This window comes from Gekko japonicus, unplaced genomic scaffold (genome assembly GCF_001447785.1).
Source record: "Gekko japonicus isolate JY-2015 unplaced genomic scaffold, Gekko_japonicus_V1.1 scaffold301, whole genome shotgun sequence".
Taxonomy (NCBI): domain Eukaryota; kingdom Metazoa; phylum Chordata; class Lepidosauria; order Squamata; family Gekkonidae; genus Gekko; species Gekko japonicus.
In genome coordinates, this window is record NW_015175364.1 from 974296 (window position 1) to 996227 (window position 21932).

The window sequence follows — 21932 nt, forward strand, 5'->3', positions numbered from 1 at the left end:
CAGAAGAACATAGTCCACAGTGGCAGATTGCCTCTGCAGTGGGTGAAGAGGGGCACCAGCAGAAACAAGGCTTAGGATCCAAGCTATCATCATTTACTCTCCCATCCCCAACAAACTTGATCTCAATAGATACATAATCCATTCCAAAGAATCTTCCAGAGCTTTGTGTTGAACTGAAATACTTACTGCACTGTGTTCATGCCTGTATGTGATCATATTTGCCTCTTGTGGGTCAAAGTCTCTTGCACTCATTTTACCTGATAAGCATGATCTGTGTGAACGAGGTAGAGATTTGTGGGAGCTGAACGGCTCAGAGGTGTCATCCCTTTAGTGTCCGTTTTGGCACAAGACAATTCACTTTTGCTCACATCTTGGGTTGGAAAAGAAGGAGGAGATGCTAGAGATGGGGAGACGGGAGACAGACTACTTAATCCATCAGCCACTGAGTCAGTATTTAGACGTATCTCTGTGTAGTAAAAATCTTCCTCTCCATCACTGTAGTCAGATTCTCCTACTCGCCTAAATCAAGTGAAGACCAAGAAGTTACTTGTACAAGACTAAATGTGTTAGAATACGGTAGAACTGTTCCAATTTTTATGCCAGAATACAGGTACATGGTCTAGGCTAGGATCTTACTCCCATTTACTGTTTTATCTATTTAGAGATTTATACCCTGCTTTAACCACCCACAGGGACCCAAAGCAGCTTACAACACTGTTCTCTCCTCCTCCATTTTATCCTCACAACCACCACCCTATGAGGTAGTTTAGGCTGAAAGTGACTGGCCCAAGATCACACAGTGGGCTTCCAAGACAGAATTTGGGTCTCTAAGATTCCAGTCTAACACTCTAACCATGAGTTGTTACATAAGGACAGATATTTGTAAAATGCAGAAGTTGCTATTACATCTGTGCAACACAAGGCATGATAATTCCATGGACTTCAGTTGTAGAAAATTTTATGATCTACTGTGCCATGGGCATTAGGAATTATGATGCAGCTAAGAAGAATGGGTTGCCACCTCACATGACATGTCACTTTCTTGAGTCACTAGAACTGCTTGTTGAACAATTTCTGAATCTGTTTATAGGATTTATCAAAATCTCCATCCAGTCTGTGAAATAAAAATGGGAAAATCTGAAACTGAGATACTACACCAGTAGTCTGATCCTAAGCATGCTTACTTATATGTAAATCTCAATGAAATCACTGGGATTTACTTCTAAGTAAACACAGTTGAAAAAGCATGGAAGGAATTCTCTTTATAGTGTAGTGAAAAAGAATGACAGTCTTCTTACCCAAGGTGAATGGTCCGGATGTGTTTTTGAATGCCAACAGCTGTGCCTAGTACCTTTCCACAATTTTTCCAAAGACATTTGAACATCACCTTCATGGAATTCTGAGTAATTCAACGAAAGAGTATAAACATTAATTTGTTCACACATGTTTTACTTCTATGGACTGCTAATTAGGTGGTATTCAGAGTAAATCCAAGTTAAGGTCCAAATCCAGGGGCATTTAAAAGTTATGTTGATATTACAGGGCTTGGATCCTAAAGAAAATTTAGAAGAGGGGAATTATCATCAATTCTACCTACCGCTGCAAACCTTAAGACTCCCTACTGATGCTGTTCCTGGGAGTTCCCCTGTTCCCATGGAGAAACATTTTAGGGATCATTTTGGGATGCAGGGAAAAGGACACAAGGAAGTCTCGTTTTGTTAATGCAAACCCTTTTCTCAGTGGAGATTTATTGCAGAATCCAAGACCTTTTTTGTAAGCCTGCTAAAATAATGGGAAAATAAAACTACTGAACTGAATGTGCATTGTTGTGACAAGCAGTATTTGATTTCCCTAGTGTTCTAGGAGAACTACATGTCTACATGGGTGAGAAAGTCTAAAATATTGGGCATTTTCCATCATTTTATCTAAGGGGAAACATTTCACATGTGCATTTACAACACTCACACACACACAGTGTTTGTGTACAAACCTCATGAATGTATAGACTGGTGCTGGTGGAATGTAACCATTCTACACAGTTTTATTCTGATTCCCAGAAAACAATGGTATGTGAATATTTCATTTATTTGTTTTAAAAAGCCTGAAGGCTACTGAAATGAAACATGAAATTAAAGTATACTGACACGAATGACATAACTGGGCTCAAAATGCACATCTACGAAGAGGCAGCTTTTTCAAAACTATTAAAGTAATAATTTATTTTAATACATAAATAATTTAAGTTCTTGGGCTGGGAGAAAGAGAATCTCGAGCTCCTTGGGATCAAACAGGATAAAAATCCAAAGAAATGCTTGGAAACTGGTATGGGAAATACAGCATTATTCATCATTAACCTGCTAAAAAAACCAGCCATCTAAAAAGTTGTCTATATTTTTAGGAGCCATTCTATTTGTTCAGCAGTTTGAAAAACCATCTTGCCAGACCTGGTGGCAACACCCCTTCCCACAAATGTCCTTAATAAAGTGCAAGATTCGAGTCCAGCAGCACCTTCAGGACCAACAAGATCTCCAGGGTGTACGCTTTTGTGAGTCAAAGCTCCCTTTGGCAGGTACATGTAAGGAATGGAGACCCCCCCCCCCCGACCCCTCCTATCCCACACCAGAACGTGGGAGGACTGTTGCAAAGAAGGGAATCAGGATGCAACACTCCCCCCACCCCTCGCCTTCTGATGGGGGCAGAAGAGTTCAGAGGTCTCCATTCCTACTTGTACCTGACAAAGGGAGCTTTGACTCTTGGGAGTTTACGCCCCGAAAACCTTGCTGGCTTTCATGGAGCGAATGGACCATACATCTTGCTCTTGTACTGCAGGCTGACATGGCTCCTCACCTGAAACTATCTTAATAAAGTGGGTGCCACCTAGCAATAAGAGCGCCTGTGTCACTTTCAGAATAAAAGAAGACGGACATTTGAACAAGTCCTAAAGATAGCGGTGTCAGTCTGCAGCCAAGACCATGAACAGTCTCGTGGTACCTGAAAGACAAACTTAATCTCTCACGCCCAGCTCAACTGTTTAGAACAATTCGGACTTTGACAGATTTGCCACAGGGCAAACCCAATGTTAGGGAATTGGATATTGGCTGTGAGGCTTTTGCGAGCTATTTTGCAGATAAGGTTTTGTCGCTCCGCCGCGATCTCCCTGCCACAGTTGAGACAGTAAGCGAACTCAAGGCTCCATGCACGTCTTCTAGTCCAATTCTGGATTATTTCAGTCCACTCAGCCTAGAGGAAGTCGACAGATTGCTCTTGATGTGCTCTTGATGGTATGCCCAACCATGTGCAGCCTTGATCCGTGCCCTTCATGACTAATTAAAGCTGGCCGTGAGGGGTTCCGAGATGCCCTCAGGGATATTATTAAGAAGTCCCTCTCTGAGGGACTGTTCCCGGAGGCACTCAAGGAAGCAATGGTCCGTTCTCTCTTGAAAAAGCCAACTCTGGATCCGGCCAAATTGGCAAACTATCAGCCGGTTTCCAATTTGCCCTATTTGGGCAAATGAATTGAGAGGGTGGTGGTGATACAGTTGCAGAGCTTTATGGATGACACTTCCATGCTAGACTTGTTTCAGTCCAGCTTCTGCCTGGGCCAAGGGACAGAGATGGCACTGGTCGCCCTCACAGATGATGTCCGGAGGCATCTGGATCAGGGCGGGACAGCAGTGCTGTTGTTGTTGGACCTGTCGGCTGCATTCAACACAGTCGACCATCAACTACTGATCCACCGTGTCGCCAACATGGGGGTACAGGGCTTGCCTTGCAATGGCTTGTCTCATTTCTCCATGGTTGGGGACGAAGGGTGGCACTTGGGGATCAGATGTCCCGAAGGCACCGGCTTATTTGCGGAGTGCCCCAAGGGGCAGTGCTCTCCCCGATGTTATTCAACATCTACATGCGCCCCCTTGCCCAGATTGCCCGGAGGCATGGACTTGGGTGTCACCAATATGCGGAAGACACCCAGCTGCATCTGCTGTTGGGCGGCCAGTCCAACTCTACCCCGGAAGATCTGGACTGAGTGCTGCAGGATGTGGCTGGCTAGCTTAGACTGAGTCGACTGAAACTGAATCCGACGAAGACGGAGGTCCTTTTTTAAAAAAACAACAACACATTTTTAATCGCTTTTTCTATACTACAAACCTTCAGGGTCAGGGGAAGGCAACAACCTAAAACTACAAGTAGCAAGGATCATTAATACATAAGTTTAAAGTAGTCGATATTTCCCTATTACCCAAATAGTAATACATGAGAGTTGATACTGTAAAAGAATAAAAGTATAAAGCAAGCAACCACAATCATACTTGGCTCATGTGTGTGCTTCTTAGCTTTGAGATTATTAGTTAATAATAAACAGACTGTCAAAGTTACTCTATTTTGCTTATTTCTTTCCTCTCCACTTCTTATCAAAATCCAGTCTAACTTTTAAGGGCTTAGGAGCAGCAGCCCCTAATTCTGCTTCAAAATCTGAGGATTCTGCCGAGCTGCTTGAGGTATTGACAGAGCTTTCCCCTTTTTACCTTCTTCTTTTTCTGCATATTTGTTATCCTCTGCTTTCTCAGATCCATCTCTCGCTTTCTGTTGTTGCTCCAGGAATATTTTCACTTTAAGAACACAGTCAATCTTTTCTTTTTCCCATTGTAGTTGAAGATAAGGCCTTCCGGTATTATCCATCTGTATGGAGTGGTATGATTTTGCAAAAACTGCTAAGTCTCTGTACTGTCTCCTTCTTTTCCTGGAACGTCTTTTAAAACTTTGATTTGTTCTCCTTTGATTTTCAAGACAATTCCATTTGTCGCTTTCAAAATTGAGTCTTTTGTTGACCTTTTTGAGAATTTCGCATATACTTCCTCGGGTAGCTTTTTTAAAAATATAAATTCTGGATATGTACGATACACCAGATCAATATTGCTTTGTATCACTTCCGCTATTAAGCCTATCACAGGAGCCAGCTCTTCACTTAAAATCTCTTTCAGGTTCTCTCCTTTCTGCTCCGGAATGTTTTGAAATCTCAGGACATATGCTGATTTTTCCATTTGAAGAAGTAGTAATAGTTGACTCTCAGAGATTTTTTCTTTTTCCACTACCTCCAGTCTTTGTCCATACTCTTTGAACTTAACGTCAACTTTTTTCAGCTTCTTGGCTAACGTCTCTGTTCTTGCTGAAGTTTCTTTAAGCTCCTTTTACAGTATACCAAACTTGTCATTAAGGTTGGTTGTCTGGTCCAGTAGAGGGCGCAAAGCTGCAGAAATCATTTTAGGAAAGTCTATGGTTTAGTGACCAGAGACAATGTGCTGGCAGTTCCTGTTGTAAATTTCGATTTTGCTGCCATTCTTTCTGCTCGCTGCAACATTGTTTACAGTCAGCTAAAAGTTTTAAGAAGTCTTTGAAGGTCTGTTAATTAAACGCTTTCTTGCTACTCAGTCAAAATCCGCTCCCTTCAAGTCGCCTTCTCGGTCCCCACTTTTAACTCAGTCTTTTCAGGATTAGGGATTCCCCTCCCCCTTCCACTTGTTTGGGGCTTTGGTGCAGCTTTACTATCAGCGTTTAGGTGGTTGTTCGCTAAATCATGGGTTCACTCCCATTTTTACTTGTGTTTGTTTAGAGTGTAGAGAAGATTGTTTCTTTCGAATCACTTGTGTGCTCGGACCGGTATGTGCCTCTAGATGCCATTGCTGGCTCCATGCCACGAGGACCTATCAGGGCAAAAAGGAGCCTCAATCCCTTAGCTTCTGCCTCGGGAGAGGCACCTCACGTGCCCCTGGCTGCGCCCCCCTGCAAGGGGTTGTGGGGGTCCAAGACCAACTCAGACCACTCCCCATCGGCACGTTTGCAGGCCGCTCACATCAGAGCTGCGATGGAGCGCACCTGCCTGCAAGTCGCCAAAACCCGGAAGTCTGGAGGTCCTGTGCCTGAGTCAGAGTGGACCGGGGGTAGGAATCCCATTGCCAGCCTTCGATGGGGCATCACTGGTCCCAGCGCTGAGGGTCAGGAGTCTGGGAGTGCTCCTGGATACCGCCTTAATGATGGAGGCCCAGGTAGCAGCTACTGTCAAGCTAGGTTCCCTTTAAGCTGCACCAAGCTGTGCTAGCGCACCGATTTCCCCTGGCCAGAGTAGCAATTTTTACTACAGCGCAGGGGCGAGAGGTTCCCTTTCCAATGGCCATGCAGCATGGATCCATTTGCTCAGGCAGCACAGAAAAACAGCAGTATGCTTTGTGTTTCCTAATCTGGGCTGGCCCCGCCTCCCCTCAGCTGCAGCTTGCTTATCCTGTGAAAGGGGGCGCTGCTGCCCTCCCTGGCAGTCCTCTGCCTTGTGCTCCTGGAGATACCCTGGCCCAGAAGGAGGACTGCTCTGTTGCCCAGCTTCTGCCCTTCCTGAGGTGAACTGCCTGGTTGTTTGTTTTGTCTTGGCGTGGGGAGCCGGGCTCAGCAGCCTGCTAGAGGCGATCTGGTGGCTTCTGGTGCTTTGCGAAGTGACTCGCTGTGCACATAAGCCTGCAAAGTTAGTTGGAAAAGGTGCAGGGGGGAGCCGGGCTCAGCAGCCTGCTAGAGATGATCTGGTGGCTTCTGGTGCTTTGTGAAGTGACTCTCTGTGCCCTTAAGTCTGAGTGGTTAAGTAATACAAATATGTTTCATATAAATATAAATAAGTTTAATATAAATATGTGGCTCGTAATACAAATGATAATTGTTTGTATGTTTGTACACTTTAGTAATTTTTTTTAATGTCGGCCCGCTCACAGTTTTAACGCTAGGACCACTTTTGGCTCACAGGGTAAAATTTCTGCTCACGAGACTGCACACCTTAAAGGGAACATTGGTAATGGGCCTTAGATATTTAAAATAACATTGAAAAAATAAGCTGTGCAACAGCTTATAGGCCAGTGTTTTGCCCTCATATTATTTATTAACAAGCCTATATTTTAAATATTAATAAAAATATCTCTAGTATTTTACAAGTGCCACAACTTTTGCGGACATGCAGCAGCAGCAAAGCAATGTAGTAGCTTCAGTTTGGAAGTCTTCATGAGAAACCATGCAGTAGCAAAAATATTAACAGCAACAGCATTTGGGCTTTTGAGATCCCAGTTTAAAAAAACAGATGACAGTCTGGGCTTCTTGAACTTCGATTCTATTACCTTTATTATTACCAGTGCTGTCAAGAAAACATACTATTTAGGGTAATTCCAATCCGCCTTCTGACCTGCTTTTCAAATTGAAACTGCATCAAACACCATGATGGCTTATGAACTGAGTGAATTTTTATCTCACCTTATGCCATACTCCATAGTTCAATCCTTCCCCCTCCTGCGGGACCTTTTACAGTTCCGCAGGGCCTGTAAAACGGAGCTCTTCCACCAAGCCTTCGACTGGGAGCCGCCACTAATAACATCAATTACATTAGTAACATCAACTAACATTAACTGAACTGGAGAATATGAACGAACTATGCTGAATGCCGACGGGGGCCATTTTTTGGGAACATCTATCATGGCCACCGGGTTGTTATTGTCACCAGCACTTTATTTTCATTTTATTCTATTTTATTGTTGAGCTATGCTTGTCATGTTTGTGTTTTAATGTGGTTTCAACCCGTATTGTAAGCCGCCCTGAGCCTGCCTGTGGCGGGGAGGGCGGGATAAAAATTGCATAAAATAAATAAACAAATGAACCACAGCCCACTTGCACCTGACAAAGTAGGTTCTGGCTTACAACACTTGAGTAAATTTGTTAGTCTCTAAGGCACTATAAGACTCTCTGTAAACTTGAAACAAGTTTTCTTTTCTCTGGCCAGCTATTTAGTGTGCCTCAATTAAGATCTGGTAATGCTGTCAGCCTCCAGGTGGGACCTGGGGATACCCTGCAATTACAGCTCATCTCCAGATGACAGAGATCAGTTCCTCTGGAGAAAATGGATGCTGTCGAGTGTGGACTCTATGGCATTGTATCCCACTCAGGTTGTTGTCCTCCCCAGACTCCACTCCCAAATCTCCAGAAGTTTCCCAACCTGGATCTGACAACTCTACCCCCACATCCCTCACTAGTGGCCAAGAGGGACCTGGCAGCCTTACTAGTTGGTCATCTGTGAACTAGAAGGTAATAGGTTTATCTTGAGCAAGAGAAGTCTGACAGGGTAAACTGAGCTAGTTTGGAAATATGTAATTAAACCAAAGGGTACATAGTAATGGCTTCTGAGTACTACAATGAAGCTATAATGTTTCAGGGTCCAATGATAAAGACTACCCAAATGAGGAATGTTTTAAAACAATTGTAATATGAACAGCAACTAAAACATCTTGTACACCAATCTCTGAGACTTGTTCTAGAATTAAGGCCATGAGACCTTAAGGGCAAGCCCACAAATCACCCATTACTTTAACACTGTAACATAAGGGAAAATCTCTACATTGTAAACTATATTACTGCAGAAGCAATGGACTTTCAGGCAATAAAGGCACACCCAATATTTAGGAATAACACTGCATATATACAAGAGAAAATAAAGCAGTTTGGTTTTTGGTTTGGTTAAAGAGACCCCCAAAGGTTGTCACCTATAAAACTTGATACATGCTCACCTTCCTTTTTCTCGGAATGGGCTCATCAAAAAGGAGACTGCTAGTTTCAGCTTCATCAAAGCCATCATCAGTTTGAGAAGGCAATCGGAAGGGTTTGAAGCTATCGGCAGAGAGAGGTGGAGATGGGGTGGATGGATTGGACTGGTCACTGGGAGCGCTCCAACTCCAGTAGCCGCTGCTGCTGGTACTCGAAGGCACAAATCCTCCTTCTTTCCAAGAGCCATTTAAGGATTCTAGAGATTAGTGAGAGTTGGAAAATATATAAATATACAGAATTTGAACAGTACTGGATAAAGCCAACAGATCTTAGTGGCCATGTTTATTTTAGCAAGAAAGCCTGGGCCATAAAGTTATCATATGTAAAGTGGTCCTAGATTGACTCAGGAAGGTGGCTTTAACTGAAAGGTTGAACTCATGTAACATAGATTTTAAAATTTATCTCCTGTAAATCTTGACTTCTGGTACAAGAACGTTTTCTGGAATGTTGCTAGCAGAGTGCAGAGCTTATGAAATCTCCCTTGCATCACAAGCACAGATGGGGCCAACTTAAAAACATATACTAACAGTGGGGGAAAATACGCTTAACTAAGAATGAAACCGAGGAGACGGCCACAGAAAATTCTTAGAAAGTTCTAAGAAATGTAAAAACTATGAAAGCACAGATAGAAGCATAAGTGCAACCCTGAGCAGAGTAAACCATCTTGAACTGAACTGAGAGTGTCATGGCTATATATAGATCACTTTAGCAGGTAGTAAACTACAAAAATATTTAGGTCATGTCCAAAACGAAGATATTAGAAGAAATTCTGCAATTCTTCTGTTTTGTTGTGTAGGCCTTTAATTTTTAAAACCTATTCCTATATGCTAGTCCCATACCAAATGTATGTAGCAGGCAGGGTAACAACTTCTAAGCTGAACACAGTTTAAAAATGCTGTTTGTTCACAGGGAAACAAAAAACACCCCTTTATTAAAAGATAATTTTCAGACACACTTAGAGCATTTCTGTTTTCTCTGAATCTGCAGCTTCCTTTTACTTTTCCAAAAAAAAAAAAAATCAATCAGGAACAAAATTTTGAAGCAAGAAGAAGGCTGATAGAATGAGGTTGAGTGCGAAGTAAAAAAGAGAGAAGCGCACTTGTTTTCCTACCACACCGTTTTAAAATCTCTGTCTTATTCAAATAAGGTTACCATCACAATCTTAATCATCCAGCCATGGCATGATGTGCTTCCCCCCCCCTTACATCTTTTTAGGAGCTAATAAAATAGGTGTTTTAAAAAAAAAACAAAACAACTGTTTAGTCAGCACTTATTAAATATCCCTACCTAAAGTTGTTTTTAGGAACTGAAAAGCAGTCCATGTTCTGTGTGTAACTGCAATGTGTATCACAATTTTATTTATTTTATTTTTATTTTTCCAATTTATACCCCGCCCTACCCCACCGAAGCAGGCTCAGCAACAGTTGGCATGATGTTTTTTCTAGGTTGATCCTGGCACCAGAAAAGATCTTTCTCTAGGTGGGGATGTTCAGTGTGTGCAGCATAAATCATACCAGTCTTTGAGATCTGTGTGCAAGTGGTTTAAAATGCATGCTCACCGTTGGGTCGGACAGGAGGGCTGCGAACCAAAGGACTGGTAGATAAACTTGTTAATACCATAGCTGCTGTCACTTTGTCCATATCCAGTTCTTCTGACGATTTTCTGAAATAAAGGGGAAGGAAAGGGAAAAAATACACATTACCAGTGTTAAAAGACAAACAGGTCTGAAAAACAGTAGCATTGTTGCTATTCTAAGTTCTTACAACTCAAGCAGACTGTTTCTGTCCTTTGAAGTCCTACAGCCACCATAGTGTTTTTGTTTTTTAAACTTGTTAAGTTATTGCTACCCAATTTGCGATGGCCGACCAGGGTATTACTGCATTCTCCTACAAGCCAGATGGTACTTTGTACTTGGCAAAAGTACTAGTGGCTAGTAACGTTAGGACATGTGTCTATGGATGGGGGGGAAATACCTTGAAGTTGGCCAGGTCATTTGGAGGTCATTTGAAGGACCCTTATTCCTCCTTGACTGACCATTTTGGCTTAGTATATGCCAGCTTTTGAGACTGGGTCCCATTATAGCCATGCTTGAATAAGAATTATTCGAAACGCGGCATCAGGCATCCGGATTTGGAGGTCATGACAAATTAGCATTTGATTCCAGGCTTCACAGGAAGCTTCCATTCACACTCTGAGCATGGTGGGGAAGCAAAACACCAGCAGCACAGCAACAAACAGGTTTGTGCCCATCAGGAACAGAGGTGATCATTTCTGTGGCAGAAGTGACAATCAGTATGTAATAATTTACACTAATAAGTAAATGCAAGTCTATTCCACCATTCAGACGAGATACACTCCTCTGGAGCAACTCTCACAGGAATTAGAAATGTTTCTGGAGTTCACAAGTTGTATTAACCATAGTGACAAGTCGAAAAAGAGAACACAAAAGCTGATCCCCCCTCCAAAAATCAATTTCATCTGTAGCAATTATCAGGTGACATCATTCAGTCCCATACAATTCAAAGCTTCAACTGACCATTCCAACATGTTAAGCCTCTGTTAAAGGGACTGGACAAAGCTCTGTATATACAGGGCTTGGGTGATTTATAAATAAATCCAAATATAAATTTTCACCCAGCCAGTAAGCAACCCTACAAAGACAAAGCAACCCTACAACACAAAAACCATACTTTGCAAGCTGCTCCCCCCCCCCCAAAAAACCCCACACACAGGGGAAAAGATTCTACCTCCTTCTTTGCACAAATGGTTGAAGCGGATAGAGGAAGGGGCATTTTGCGAGGCCAAAGGGAAGATGATTGAAAGCACACAGGTTTGTTGCCTCTAATCAAAAAGCTGGACAAGTGTTCATAGGTCTCCCCTGTGTTGTCCTGTTTAGGCCTCATTTAAATGGGGGGGAACGTTAGGCAGCACCGCAGCAGTCTTATTCAAAAATGTGTATTGAGGCAGTAGCTGTATCAGCTCTGCTTAACTGAAAAGTGGCAGCAATATGGAAAATTCTTAGTTCTTAAAAAATAAACCAAACTTCAATTACCAGTGAAGCTAATTAAGACAAAGCACCCTGAAGGCAGACATGGGGTACGTCAATATGAAGTCAATGGATGAATAGTAATCAGCTCAAGAATCATATCTCTTCATGTGGAGTTACAATGTACTGAATCTTCTATCCTACTAAAGACTGGGAATTTAAAAAAGACTGAACTTGATTACTGCTTTCAATACATTCTATTTACTTAACTAAAGTAACCTAAAACGTTGTGTTGAGCCAAAAAACCCCACAAATGGAGTTGTTTTCTGGAGGGATCTTTCCCACATTCCCTTCTGAACCCCCTGAAAAGCTCCTCCTGGTGGGGTCAGATGAACATAGTGGGGCATAGCACAGTGGGACGTCACTCAAGTGGGAAACCCATGCATATCATGGGCTCCTCCCCTGTATGTTTATGAGTGAATGCTTTCTGCTCACATAAGTGCATCTTTGGATTTGTTTCTATTCCATTTGGTATATGGGCAAATTTGTACTGCACTGAAAGAAATTATTTTCAGAGGATCATGAAAAAGCAGATGATAATTGATCACGAAAAGCACCTATATGGGTTGCCAAGAACTGAAAATTCACTGGAAATGTCTAAGATTGCACTACTAACATTCTAAAATAAATTTTAAAAAGCTTCCACTTCAAGACAAGAGTTGAGGCACCTGGAAACTCACTCCTGCTGCAACATGGAAATCATAAATCAAGGCTGCCACCTTAATTCCCCTGCCATGAAAGCAATCCAGATGTACAGTCTGACCTTTTGTGGCTGGTTATGATTTAGTCTCCATCGTTTTAAATCCAGCCTTCAAAACACAGCTGTTGCCATAGTTTAGGGGCAAAGAACAGCCTTCATACGAATTCAGTTTAAAAATGTAACCCCTTGTGTCTCCGGCTGAACGTACATCGGGTAGGAGGACTCTAAAAAAGGACCTGAATTCTGCCAACCAGGGTATTCTTTCTCAAAAGAACCTGGGCTCCTAGAACAGCAACAGAAGGCTGCAAACATTTTTTTTGTTGGTTTTTTAAAAACAAAAAATTGTTGCTGACAAGTTGGATCAAAATAGTTATTTGTGTTCCCAGAAGATGATGTCTCTTAATCCCAACAGTTACAGACAAGGGTATAATTTCACTCCAGAACATTTGCTTGTTACTTTTTAGGAAAGAGGGAGGGGAGAAAGCTATTATAAAAAAGCTGTCATCTTGTAATTTTTTTTTAAAAAAATGCTTGTTTCTGATATTTAACAACAGCATATTTAGTTTCTATAAATTACAACAGCAAGCTAATCTATGCCTTGACCAAAAAAATGTGCGTGTACTCAAGAATGCCTGGATTTACGGGTAGAACTATGCATTTCTGATGGAAATTCAGGATTTCCAACTGTTGTTTTTCTTGTAAGGCAACAGCAGGGAGCCATCTGAAGGGAGAATCTAGTGTCTATGTGAACACTTGAAACTCTTTACCCATCTTCCATTGTCTTCTGAAGCCACTTGTAAGCATTTTGCCATAAAATAGGAAGAACAGCTGGGAGAGGTTTTGCAGGAGAATTGGCTGGAATGTAAGAGCTCAATCATCTTCCCTTTCTACCATCCAGCTCTCCCCAACAAGTGCCTTCACACTGTCTCAGCAGACTTTGTGTTTGGGAATTTGGGTTCAGGAGGGCATTTTTATAAGGGGATTAGAATTATACTATAATGGAACAGCTCAGGAGGCTACTTTTATAAGGGAGAGAATAGTACTTTATTGTACATACTACCTTTTACTGCTGCATTGTCTTCTACTTCTGTAACCCACGTTCTGCATCGTGGCACTTAGAAAGCGGTGGACTCTAATCTGGAGAGCTGGGTTCGATTCCCCACTCTTACACATGAAGCCTGCTGGGTGATCTTGGGATAGTTACAGTTCTCTAAGAACTCTCCCAGCCCCACCTGCTTCACAAGGTGGGGAGAGAAAGGAAAGGTGACTGTGAGCTGCTTTGAGACTCCTAAAAGTAGAGATATGTCGATTAAAAACTTACTGTTCTGCATCTCTGTGATCTGGAGCTCAGTTATAATTCCCAGCCATTTGGAGAATGGCAACCCTGTTCTCATTGTTTGCAGTGTTTTCCAATTGTACAATCCTAGTCCTACTGGAGGCCCTTCCTTTAATTGTTCTTTAAATTTTGTAGTCTGCCCCTAGTCTCAGCAAGAAGGGTGGGCTATAAATAAAATAACCGGAACCAGGGCTTTTTTTTGTAGAAAAAGCCCAGCAGGAACTCATTACCATAATAGGCCACACCCAACAGCAGAAACTCATTAGCATATTAGGCCACACCCCTGATAGCACAGCTCAGTTGCATTTTAGGCCATACACCCCATGTTACCAGAAGTGTGGTCATCCAGCCACACCCACCTTTGCTTCTTATTCTGTTTACTTTGTCAAAACCCAGGGCTTTTTTGTAGCAGGAACTTCTTTGCATGTTAGGCCACACACCCCTAATGTAGCCAATCCTAATGAGTTTCTGCTGTTAGGTGTGGCCTATTATGCTAATGAGTTCCTGCTGGGCGCGGCCAACTCAGGAGCCAGCCGAAACTCCGTTCCTGTGCATTCCAATTCCTGCCCAAAAATAGCCCTAACCGGAACAATAACATGGGCAGAGGCAGCTACTCTGGGTCACATTACATACAATATGTGTACAAATGGAAGCCCAAAACAGGCCTCCTGTTTTAAGAAGAAAAGCTGCTTTGGAACGGGAGAACTTATACCACAGAGGCAGCCTGAGTGGGTCCTGAAACCACTTCTTGCTTGGTACTTCTAAACTCCAAGTTGTTCCTGGCGCAGGGTCCATACCACACACTTGCTGTGGGGAGGGGACTGCTTTGAAGAGCAATATTGAACACAGAATACTGGATTGGGAAAGGTTGCCCAGTCCTCTCCCCCCACCACTTTTCCATCCCTCTAAGTAGCTTTTCCCTTGGAAACACAGCCTACTGTGCTCCTACTACACGCATTTTCATGCCTGGCTCTCAATGATCAAAGATGGTGATATCCTCAAAAAGGAATTAGAAAGTCCACACTGTGGAGCCCCATAACCTAGTCATTTCATTTAAGACTTATTTCCACACTGTGATGCAAAGCGAGTCTTGGTCTGCACAGCAGCGTTCTAACTCAGTAAGCACTAAGCAGCTAACCAAGTTTAATACAGAAAAATCAGAACCACCAACCTAGCCCTAACCCAACGGCCATGCAGGCAGCGTGAGGCTATCTCAACAATTTATGTCTGATTACCACCTTTTTGTAAATGTGGCATGATGCAGGTTAGTGTTATATTTACATTCTGCTTGCCAATTATCTTAGGGTAATGTATTCATCTGGCCTTAAGTAGCTGGAGGTTATGTTCGCTACTTGCCCCAAAGGGAATTCCTCAAGAAGCTTATTGACTATGATTCTTACTAGACTGCTAGTCCTATAAAAAAAGAAGTTGAAATGAATAAGAGATTCAACCTCACTAAATTAAATGAAGAAACCGCTCATTCAGGACCATTAATTCATTTTAAGCTGTGTTTAGAATTAAGACTGAGAGATAGCTGTTATGACACCCATTTCTGGCTTGAGTTGCCTAAACGCACTTCAGCGTATCAGAAACAATCCCTTTATTGTATTATATACGCAGACACATACAGACAAACGCGCACACAACCTTCTAACTGGAATGTTTGGATTGTTAAAGCACAGAAGTTGTGATCTATAAAGCTGTACTAACAAAAGGTATCTATAAGATGGCTCTAAGATACCAAGTCTCTAGAAATTATAATAAAAAAACAAAAGAAAAGCAGCAGTCATATTACAGAAACTGAACAGTTGTTCTTCAATACAATTTAAGTGGGAACAGTCTTAAACACACATTTAGAATCAGAATTCTTTTTCTCAACTTAAAGGTAAAGGTTCCCTTGCTCGAAAGCCAGTCGAGTCCGACTCTAGGGTTGCGGTGCTCATCTCCGTTTCAAAGCCGAAGAGCCAGCGCTGTCCAAAGACATTTCCGTGGTCATGTGGCCGGCATGACTAAACACCAAGGCGCACGGAACGCTGTTACCTTCCCACCAAAGTGGTACCTATTTATCTACTTGCAATTTCTTGCTTTCAAACTGCTAGGTTGGCAGGAGCTGGAACTAGAGACGGGAGCTCACTCCGTCATGCGGCACACTCGGGTCTCGAACTGCTGAACTACTGACCTTCCACAGCCTGCAGTTCAGCGTCTTAACCACTTGAGCCACCGCAGCTCTTAACTTAGCTGCTGCTCATGTACTACAGAAGAGGTAAAGTAAGACCATTTGACTGGAACGAGGCACAGACACAACAAGCATCCTCACCTGTCTTTTCCTTCCTCAAATATATGAGACCAAATAATACATAGTGGCAAAATCGAGAATTCATCTGAGTAACTACCCCTGCTGTACCCAAGAACCTGGAGATCAACTCTGCTTCCAGTGCAAAACACTACTTGGCATATTTTGTATTGAAACACACGACCCCATGATGCTTTACAGAATACAATAAAATAGGTGCATGCCCCAAGGAGTGTACAGTCTAAAACATGACATAAGGAAGGCAGCAAGGGAAGGGTAATGAAAATACGCTTCCATCCAATCACAAATGCTGAGGCTTAGCAGTGGGTTTAGACTCAGTTTAGACTTAGGTTTAGACACTGTTTAAATTCAATGGGTTTAGATAGCATTGTGATTCTTCCATTTGCCACCTGGGTTTTCCCCACCTTCCCTGTGGTCTTTCCCAAAGTTCTGAAGGTCCATCCAGAAACATCAAGATGAAAACCTTTATCTGAAAGGGTGGGAGCAGGGGAAAGAAGTGTGAATCGCTAGCCTCGATGCCCTGAAAAGTATAACCCAACAAACCAGTGTTTGTGGCCAGAGTTGAACCCTGTCTGGTGGAGAGTCTGCCTTTTCTTCCTTGCAAGCAGAATCAGTTCATCTCTCTCCTGTCTAATACAAAGCAGTGAACAACCTGAAGCAAGTTCTTCTGACTGACAATTTGTTGTTTCTTTTTAAGCCATTCTCTACAGGCTTTAAATCATTCATGGTGCAGTATCCCCCCCCCCCTCATTTAGTTCTGTGGGTGAGCGCAGAGAATGCTAATCACCACAGGGCAGAACTGGCAAGCTGTAAATGGCCAAGGCTCCTCCCCCAATGAGCTCATCCCCCAGCAGTGCAAATGAGAATGACATCATGTTTCTCTGAAGCTCGACACAGGCAAAACTCATTTCTCAAGCTGCAGCTACTTTTCTTCAATACAGCTTTTCTCCCAAGATCATTAGGCTTTGTGTGTGTGGGGAGGAGGGAGGGAGAACAACACGCCACAAAGCAAATATAGCTCTTCAACACCAGGAGATTTCTCTGCTTCCTACTCCTTTCACCCACACTGATCTTTAGGTCAACAATTCCAACTGCATCGGGTGTTTTCTTTTTTTAAAAAGAAAAATCTGTAAAATAACTGCGTATTTCTCAGGGGAAAGAGAACTGAAGGGCAGTGAGACAAAAATATTATGGAAAGAAAGCTTAGGGAGAACATGCTTGCTTAGCCATTACACAGTACTTAAAATGTATCCAATTAAATTATCCTGCTTCTTTTACTTTCTACAACATTTTGCTACTATAACTTTTTAACTGCCAGAATGTTTTGCAATACACAACATTTTTGCCAGACCCTTCATAAGGAAGCATCTTAATAAGCAGGACTAGGATAATCAAAGGGGGCGACCCCCCCACCCCACTTGGTGCCACACATCTTTGACCCAGAAGCCACACACTGCTCCTGCCATCTTTGACCCAGATGTTACACACCTCTACAAATCGACCGATTCTACCATGCCAGAAACTGCCTGTGTTGCTCAGTCCAGACAAACAGCTCGCCACAGGATAAAAGGGTTCTTGTAATTTGCAAAACAATCTAAAGAGCCTCACGAAATAAGTACAGTGTCAACTGTCATTTCCCCCCCTCCTGGAAAGGTCAATTTCCAAACCCTTCACATATCCCCAGCGCTACAGACCCAATCTGTACAGCACGAGGGGCTGATTTTTACAGGTAAAATACACATCTGGGAATCTGATCACGCATTCCCAGCCTCACACAGCAAACTGAGAGCCAGCATAGCGTACTGGTTAGACTAGAGTGTCAGACTTGGATCTGGGAGCCCCAGGTTTAAATTCCACTGGGCCACAGAAGCCTGCTGGTTGACCATGGGCCAGTGACTCCCTCAACCTCATCTAACTCATAGGGTTGTTATGAGGATAAAATGGAGGAGAGAATGTTATATGCCCCTGCCAGGTAATCACTGAGGAGAAAAGCAGGGTGTGTATGCTTTATACTGCTATTGAACCTTGACAATATACAGACAGCCAAAATATGGTTTTTTCCCCAAAATAATTTTTGGAAAGACACACATATACACAAAGACACTTTCCCCCCCTTGCTTTAGTAAGCACAGATGTCTGGCACTTCAACAGAGATATTTTTGTACATCATTTCACACCAGACATAAAGCAGTTACTTTTACTGACGATACTGCCGGTCGATTAACACTTGCCTTTAATTTCACAGCCATTTTTTTTTTCAAGCCTTTAGGCTAGAAAGTAGAATTCATAGCATTAATGCCATGGATTGGTTTGCCTCGCCCATCTCCCCTCCCCCCCGGAGACAAGGAAGGCATGAGCCTTCATTGGGCAACTGCATTTGAAGCAGCCAATAAGGATGCTTGATTTTGCCACTTATATTGTGGCCACACCTCCTTCATGCAGGCTTTTCTACTGGCTGCTGAGCCACCCACCCTCCCTTTAACATCGCAGGATTAGCCAATCATCTTTGGAGCCAAGCTGAAATTTGGATGGTTTCCTCTGATTGACTATTGAAGAGGCATTTTTTTCCACCAGGCTTGTGATGTGGAGGAGACTAAATAGGCCTGGTCTTCAACTGTTTAGGCCATAACTCATTTGGCAGGGATAGGCTGGGATGAACACGATAGGAAGGGATGATCGGCAAGCACCCTGAGAGCTTACGTCTGGATGCTTGGTAGACAATATGCAGGGCTATTTTTGGGCAGGAACGCACAGGAACGGAGCTCCGGCTGGCTTCAGAGTTGGTCACACCCACTACACCCAAGCCAAGGGAAGGCAGTTTAAACTGCCTCCCCTCCCTTTCAAGGGCCAGCTTGCCCGGGCTCCTCACAGCCATGGGGCGCCTGGGCAAGCCAAGGGAAGGCATGAGGTGTGGCCTAATATGCTAATGAGCTGCACTGTCAGGGTGTGGCCTAATATGCTAATGCGTTTCTGCTGTTGGGTGCGACCTATTATGTTAATGAGTTCCTGCTGGGCTTTTTCTACCAAAAAAGCCCTGACAATATGTAATGTAACTTCATTATAAATCACAGTAGCGCTTATTCACAGTGATTGTTTAGTTTTTGTTCCTTTACACTGTGCTCCTGAGTTGTTTGTCAGTCAATGGCTCTTGATATATCTGCTCAGTCCAATGTAGTTGCTTCCCTGGTAGCGATGGGAAAACATGTAAGATCTTATAGCATGGAAAAACCACATAGGAGCAACAGCAACCCACCATTTGCTTTTCCCACAAAAACAGCCACAGCTTTGCAATAATATCTCAAAAGCAAAATGTTTGTTTATTTAACTATTCTTATCCTCTGTTTCCTCCACACAGGAAATCCAAGCAACTTATGAACTAAAATACACAACTAGAAGCAAAAAAATTTACAACCCAACTACTCTCTCAGTCAAACTTAAAAACAAGTGATGAGCTATAAGGATATCCCAGTTTTGGTGATGAGGAACTACTCAGACAGGAATCAGGGTCACAGCCTCAAACTTTGTGCTTCTGGACAAGCTCAAGCTATAAGTTACCTGCAAATAGTCAGCCTGGGTCTTATGGCAGCTGGCTCAGATGTTTCTCGATCCCTCCCTTCCTTGCACCCCTGGCCAAGCCACAGAATTTTCAATACTGATTTCCCCCTCTGCTGTCACGTGACTCTGTACTGGAACACATTAGAATTGCCACAAGGGTGGGGTGGGGTCCTCCATCCACCCCGCCACAGCCTTTAGAGGGGCCTGGCATTAGGGTACCACTTCATATTATGACTCCCCAACTAAGTTTAAATTGTTCTTATTGTCTTATTGTTTTTATGATGTCAATGGGTCTGTACGCTGCCCTGAGCCTGCTTCGGCAGGGAGGGAAGGGTATAAATCAAATAAATAATTAATAAATTTAAGTGCCCTCCCACCAAAAAACACCATGGGGTGCTATGAGTTCCTCGATTGGGGCCTTGATGTGTTCCCCCTCCCTCCAACTGTAATAAACAGTGGAATCATCCTTACATTATCATGAACTATATTTGTTAGCATTTGTCAGTGCACATTTATTTTTTTTATTTACACTTTCTCCCCAATGGGGACACTATTCTCCTTTCCTCCATTTTATCCTCTTGAACCCTGTGAAGTATGTTAGGCTGAGGATGCACAACTGGCCCAAGGTCACCCAGCAAGCATCCATGGCAGAGTGAGGATTCAAACCTGGGTCTCCCAGATGCTTGCCCAACACTCTAACCACTGCACCATGCTGGCTCTGTCCTTATAATTGTCTCACAAGATAGGTTGGTTTACACAAATGTTACTGTATCTAATGTGTGTGGAGTGGAGGGTGGGAGGTCTCACATCCACCGTAGCCTATTATTCACTGTAGATCAGAGGACCAAATCTTTTTACGTTTGATACAAATACTGTAGCTGTACAATTGCATGAACTACACACACCCGACTCAATAACAATTTATAACAGAGCTTCAAGGGGACAACAGTGATGCTGTTAATTAGGCATGGTAAGAGCTCCATGGAAACATGCTTGGCAGAATCCAAATCGCAAAAATAAATGATCTAAAGGAAAATCCAGGGCATGTTTTATGCAATTTGCTTGTGACAGGAAGATGATAGTCTTGCTACTCATACCATGAACAACTGACTTATCAGTCCCTCTATCTCTTAAAAAATAACAATCTGCATTTCCCCCATTGTATCAGTTCCTCTATTGCAGCAATTCTCCATAGTTATGTCAATAACAGTGTCTGTTTTTTAACTTTCTTTTTCCAGAATCTAACCTCATCGTCTCATTATACTAGATCTTGGCTATTTTCCAATCTTTCCTCAGTTTTACAATATACTGTGTCACATGTACCAGGTAGGGAGTTTGAATGCTACTAAGACACTGAATTTGTATATCTGGATAAGGAAAACCTACAATTCAGAAGAAACAGCATATATATAGGGGTCTGCTACAAGAGTAACCAGAACCTTGGTAAAAACTCTCGGGGATGATTTGAGCCCAAATGGGAGAGCCCTGTACTGGTAATGTCGCCCCGCGTAAGCGAATCTCAGGAACTTCCGATGTTCCAAGTGAATTGGAACGTGCAGATAAGCCTCGGGTAGGTCTATAGAAGCTAGAAAATCCCCTTTCTGAATGGTTGGGAAAATGGAACATGTTTGTTCAGTCTCTTGACGTCCAGAATTGCCCTGGTGTCCCCATTTCTCTTTGGGACCAAAAAGAATATCGAGTATACTCCCTGACCTTTTTGTATCTGTGGGACCAACTCTATTGCCCCTATATCCAACAAATGTTGGATGGCTGCTATCATTTGGAGATGTTTTACAGTGTGCCTGTGTTTCGCTATTTTTATCAATCTGACTGGAGGTGTGGAAGAAAACTCCAGCCTGTAGCCGTTGTTCACTATGTCTAGGACCCAGCGGTCCATGATTGTCCTGTTCCACTGGGTGGCAAATAGCTGTAACCTTCCCCCAATACCTGAGTGTCTCTTTTTGGGAAGATAGTCATGCTGAAGCACCTTTTTTGGGGTTCCTGTTGCCTGACTGTTCCCCTTTTTGTGTGAGAAAAGGGTTTAGAAGAAGACTGCCTCGGTTGCCACTTGGGCTTAAAGGGTCTATTAAAAAAAGACTTCTGACCTCTTTTTTGATCCCGAAATGGCTGAAATCTCTTTCTAGCCTTAATGTCCCTCTTTTTAGGTGGTAACACCTTCTTTTTGTCTCTATCCTCCACTAAGAACCTATCCAAACCCTCCCCGAATAGGTTCCCACCCTTGAACGGGACCGATGCCACCTTGGCTTGGGAGGAAGAATCAGCATCCCAAAGCCGTAACCAAGTATTTCTGCGAGCAGTAATACTACATGCCATGGCCCTAGCCGACAACTGTAAGGC

General features: G+C 42.9%; 1 protein-coding gene across 1 annotated transcript in view; it reads right to left on the reverse strand.

The window, feature by feature from the left end:
- The window catches only part of ZNF704 (zinc finger protein 704), a 49065-nt gene that overhangs the window by 8493 nt on the left and 18640 nt on the right, over positions 1–21932 (reverse strand). The window contains exons 2-5 of the mRNA XM_015425440.1: positions 10182–10285; positions 8586–8818; positions 1299–1399; positions 258–519 (exon numbers count right to left, since the gene is read on the reverse strand). Coding sequence (XP_015280926.1) covers positions 258–519; positions 1299–1399; positions 8586–8818; positions 10182–10285 — 700 coding nt within the window. The remainder of the gene's footprint in view (positions 1–257; positions 520–1298; positions 1400–8585; positions 8819–10181; positions 10286–21932) is intronic.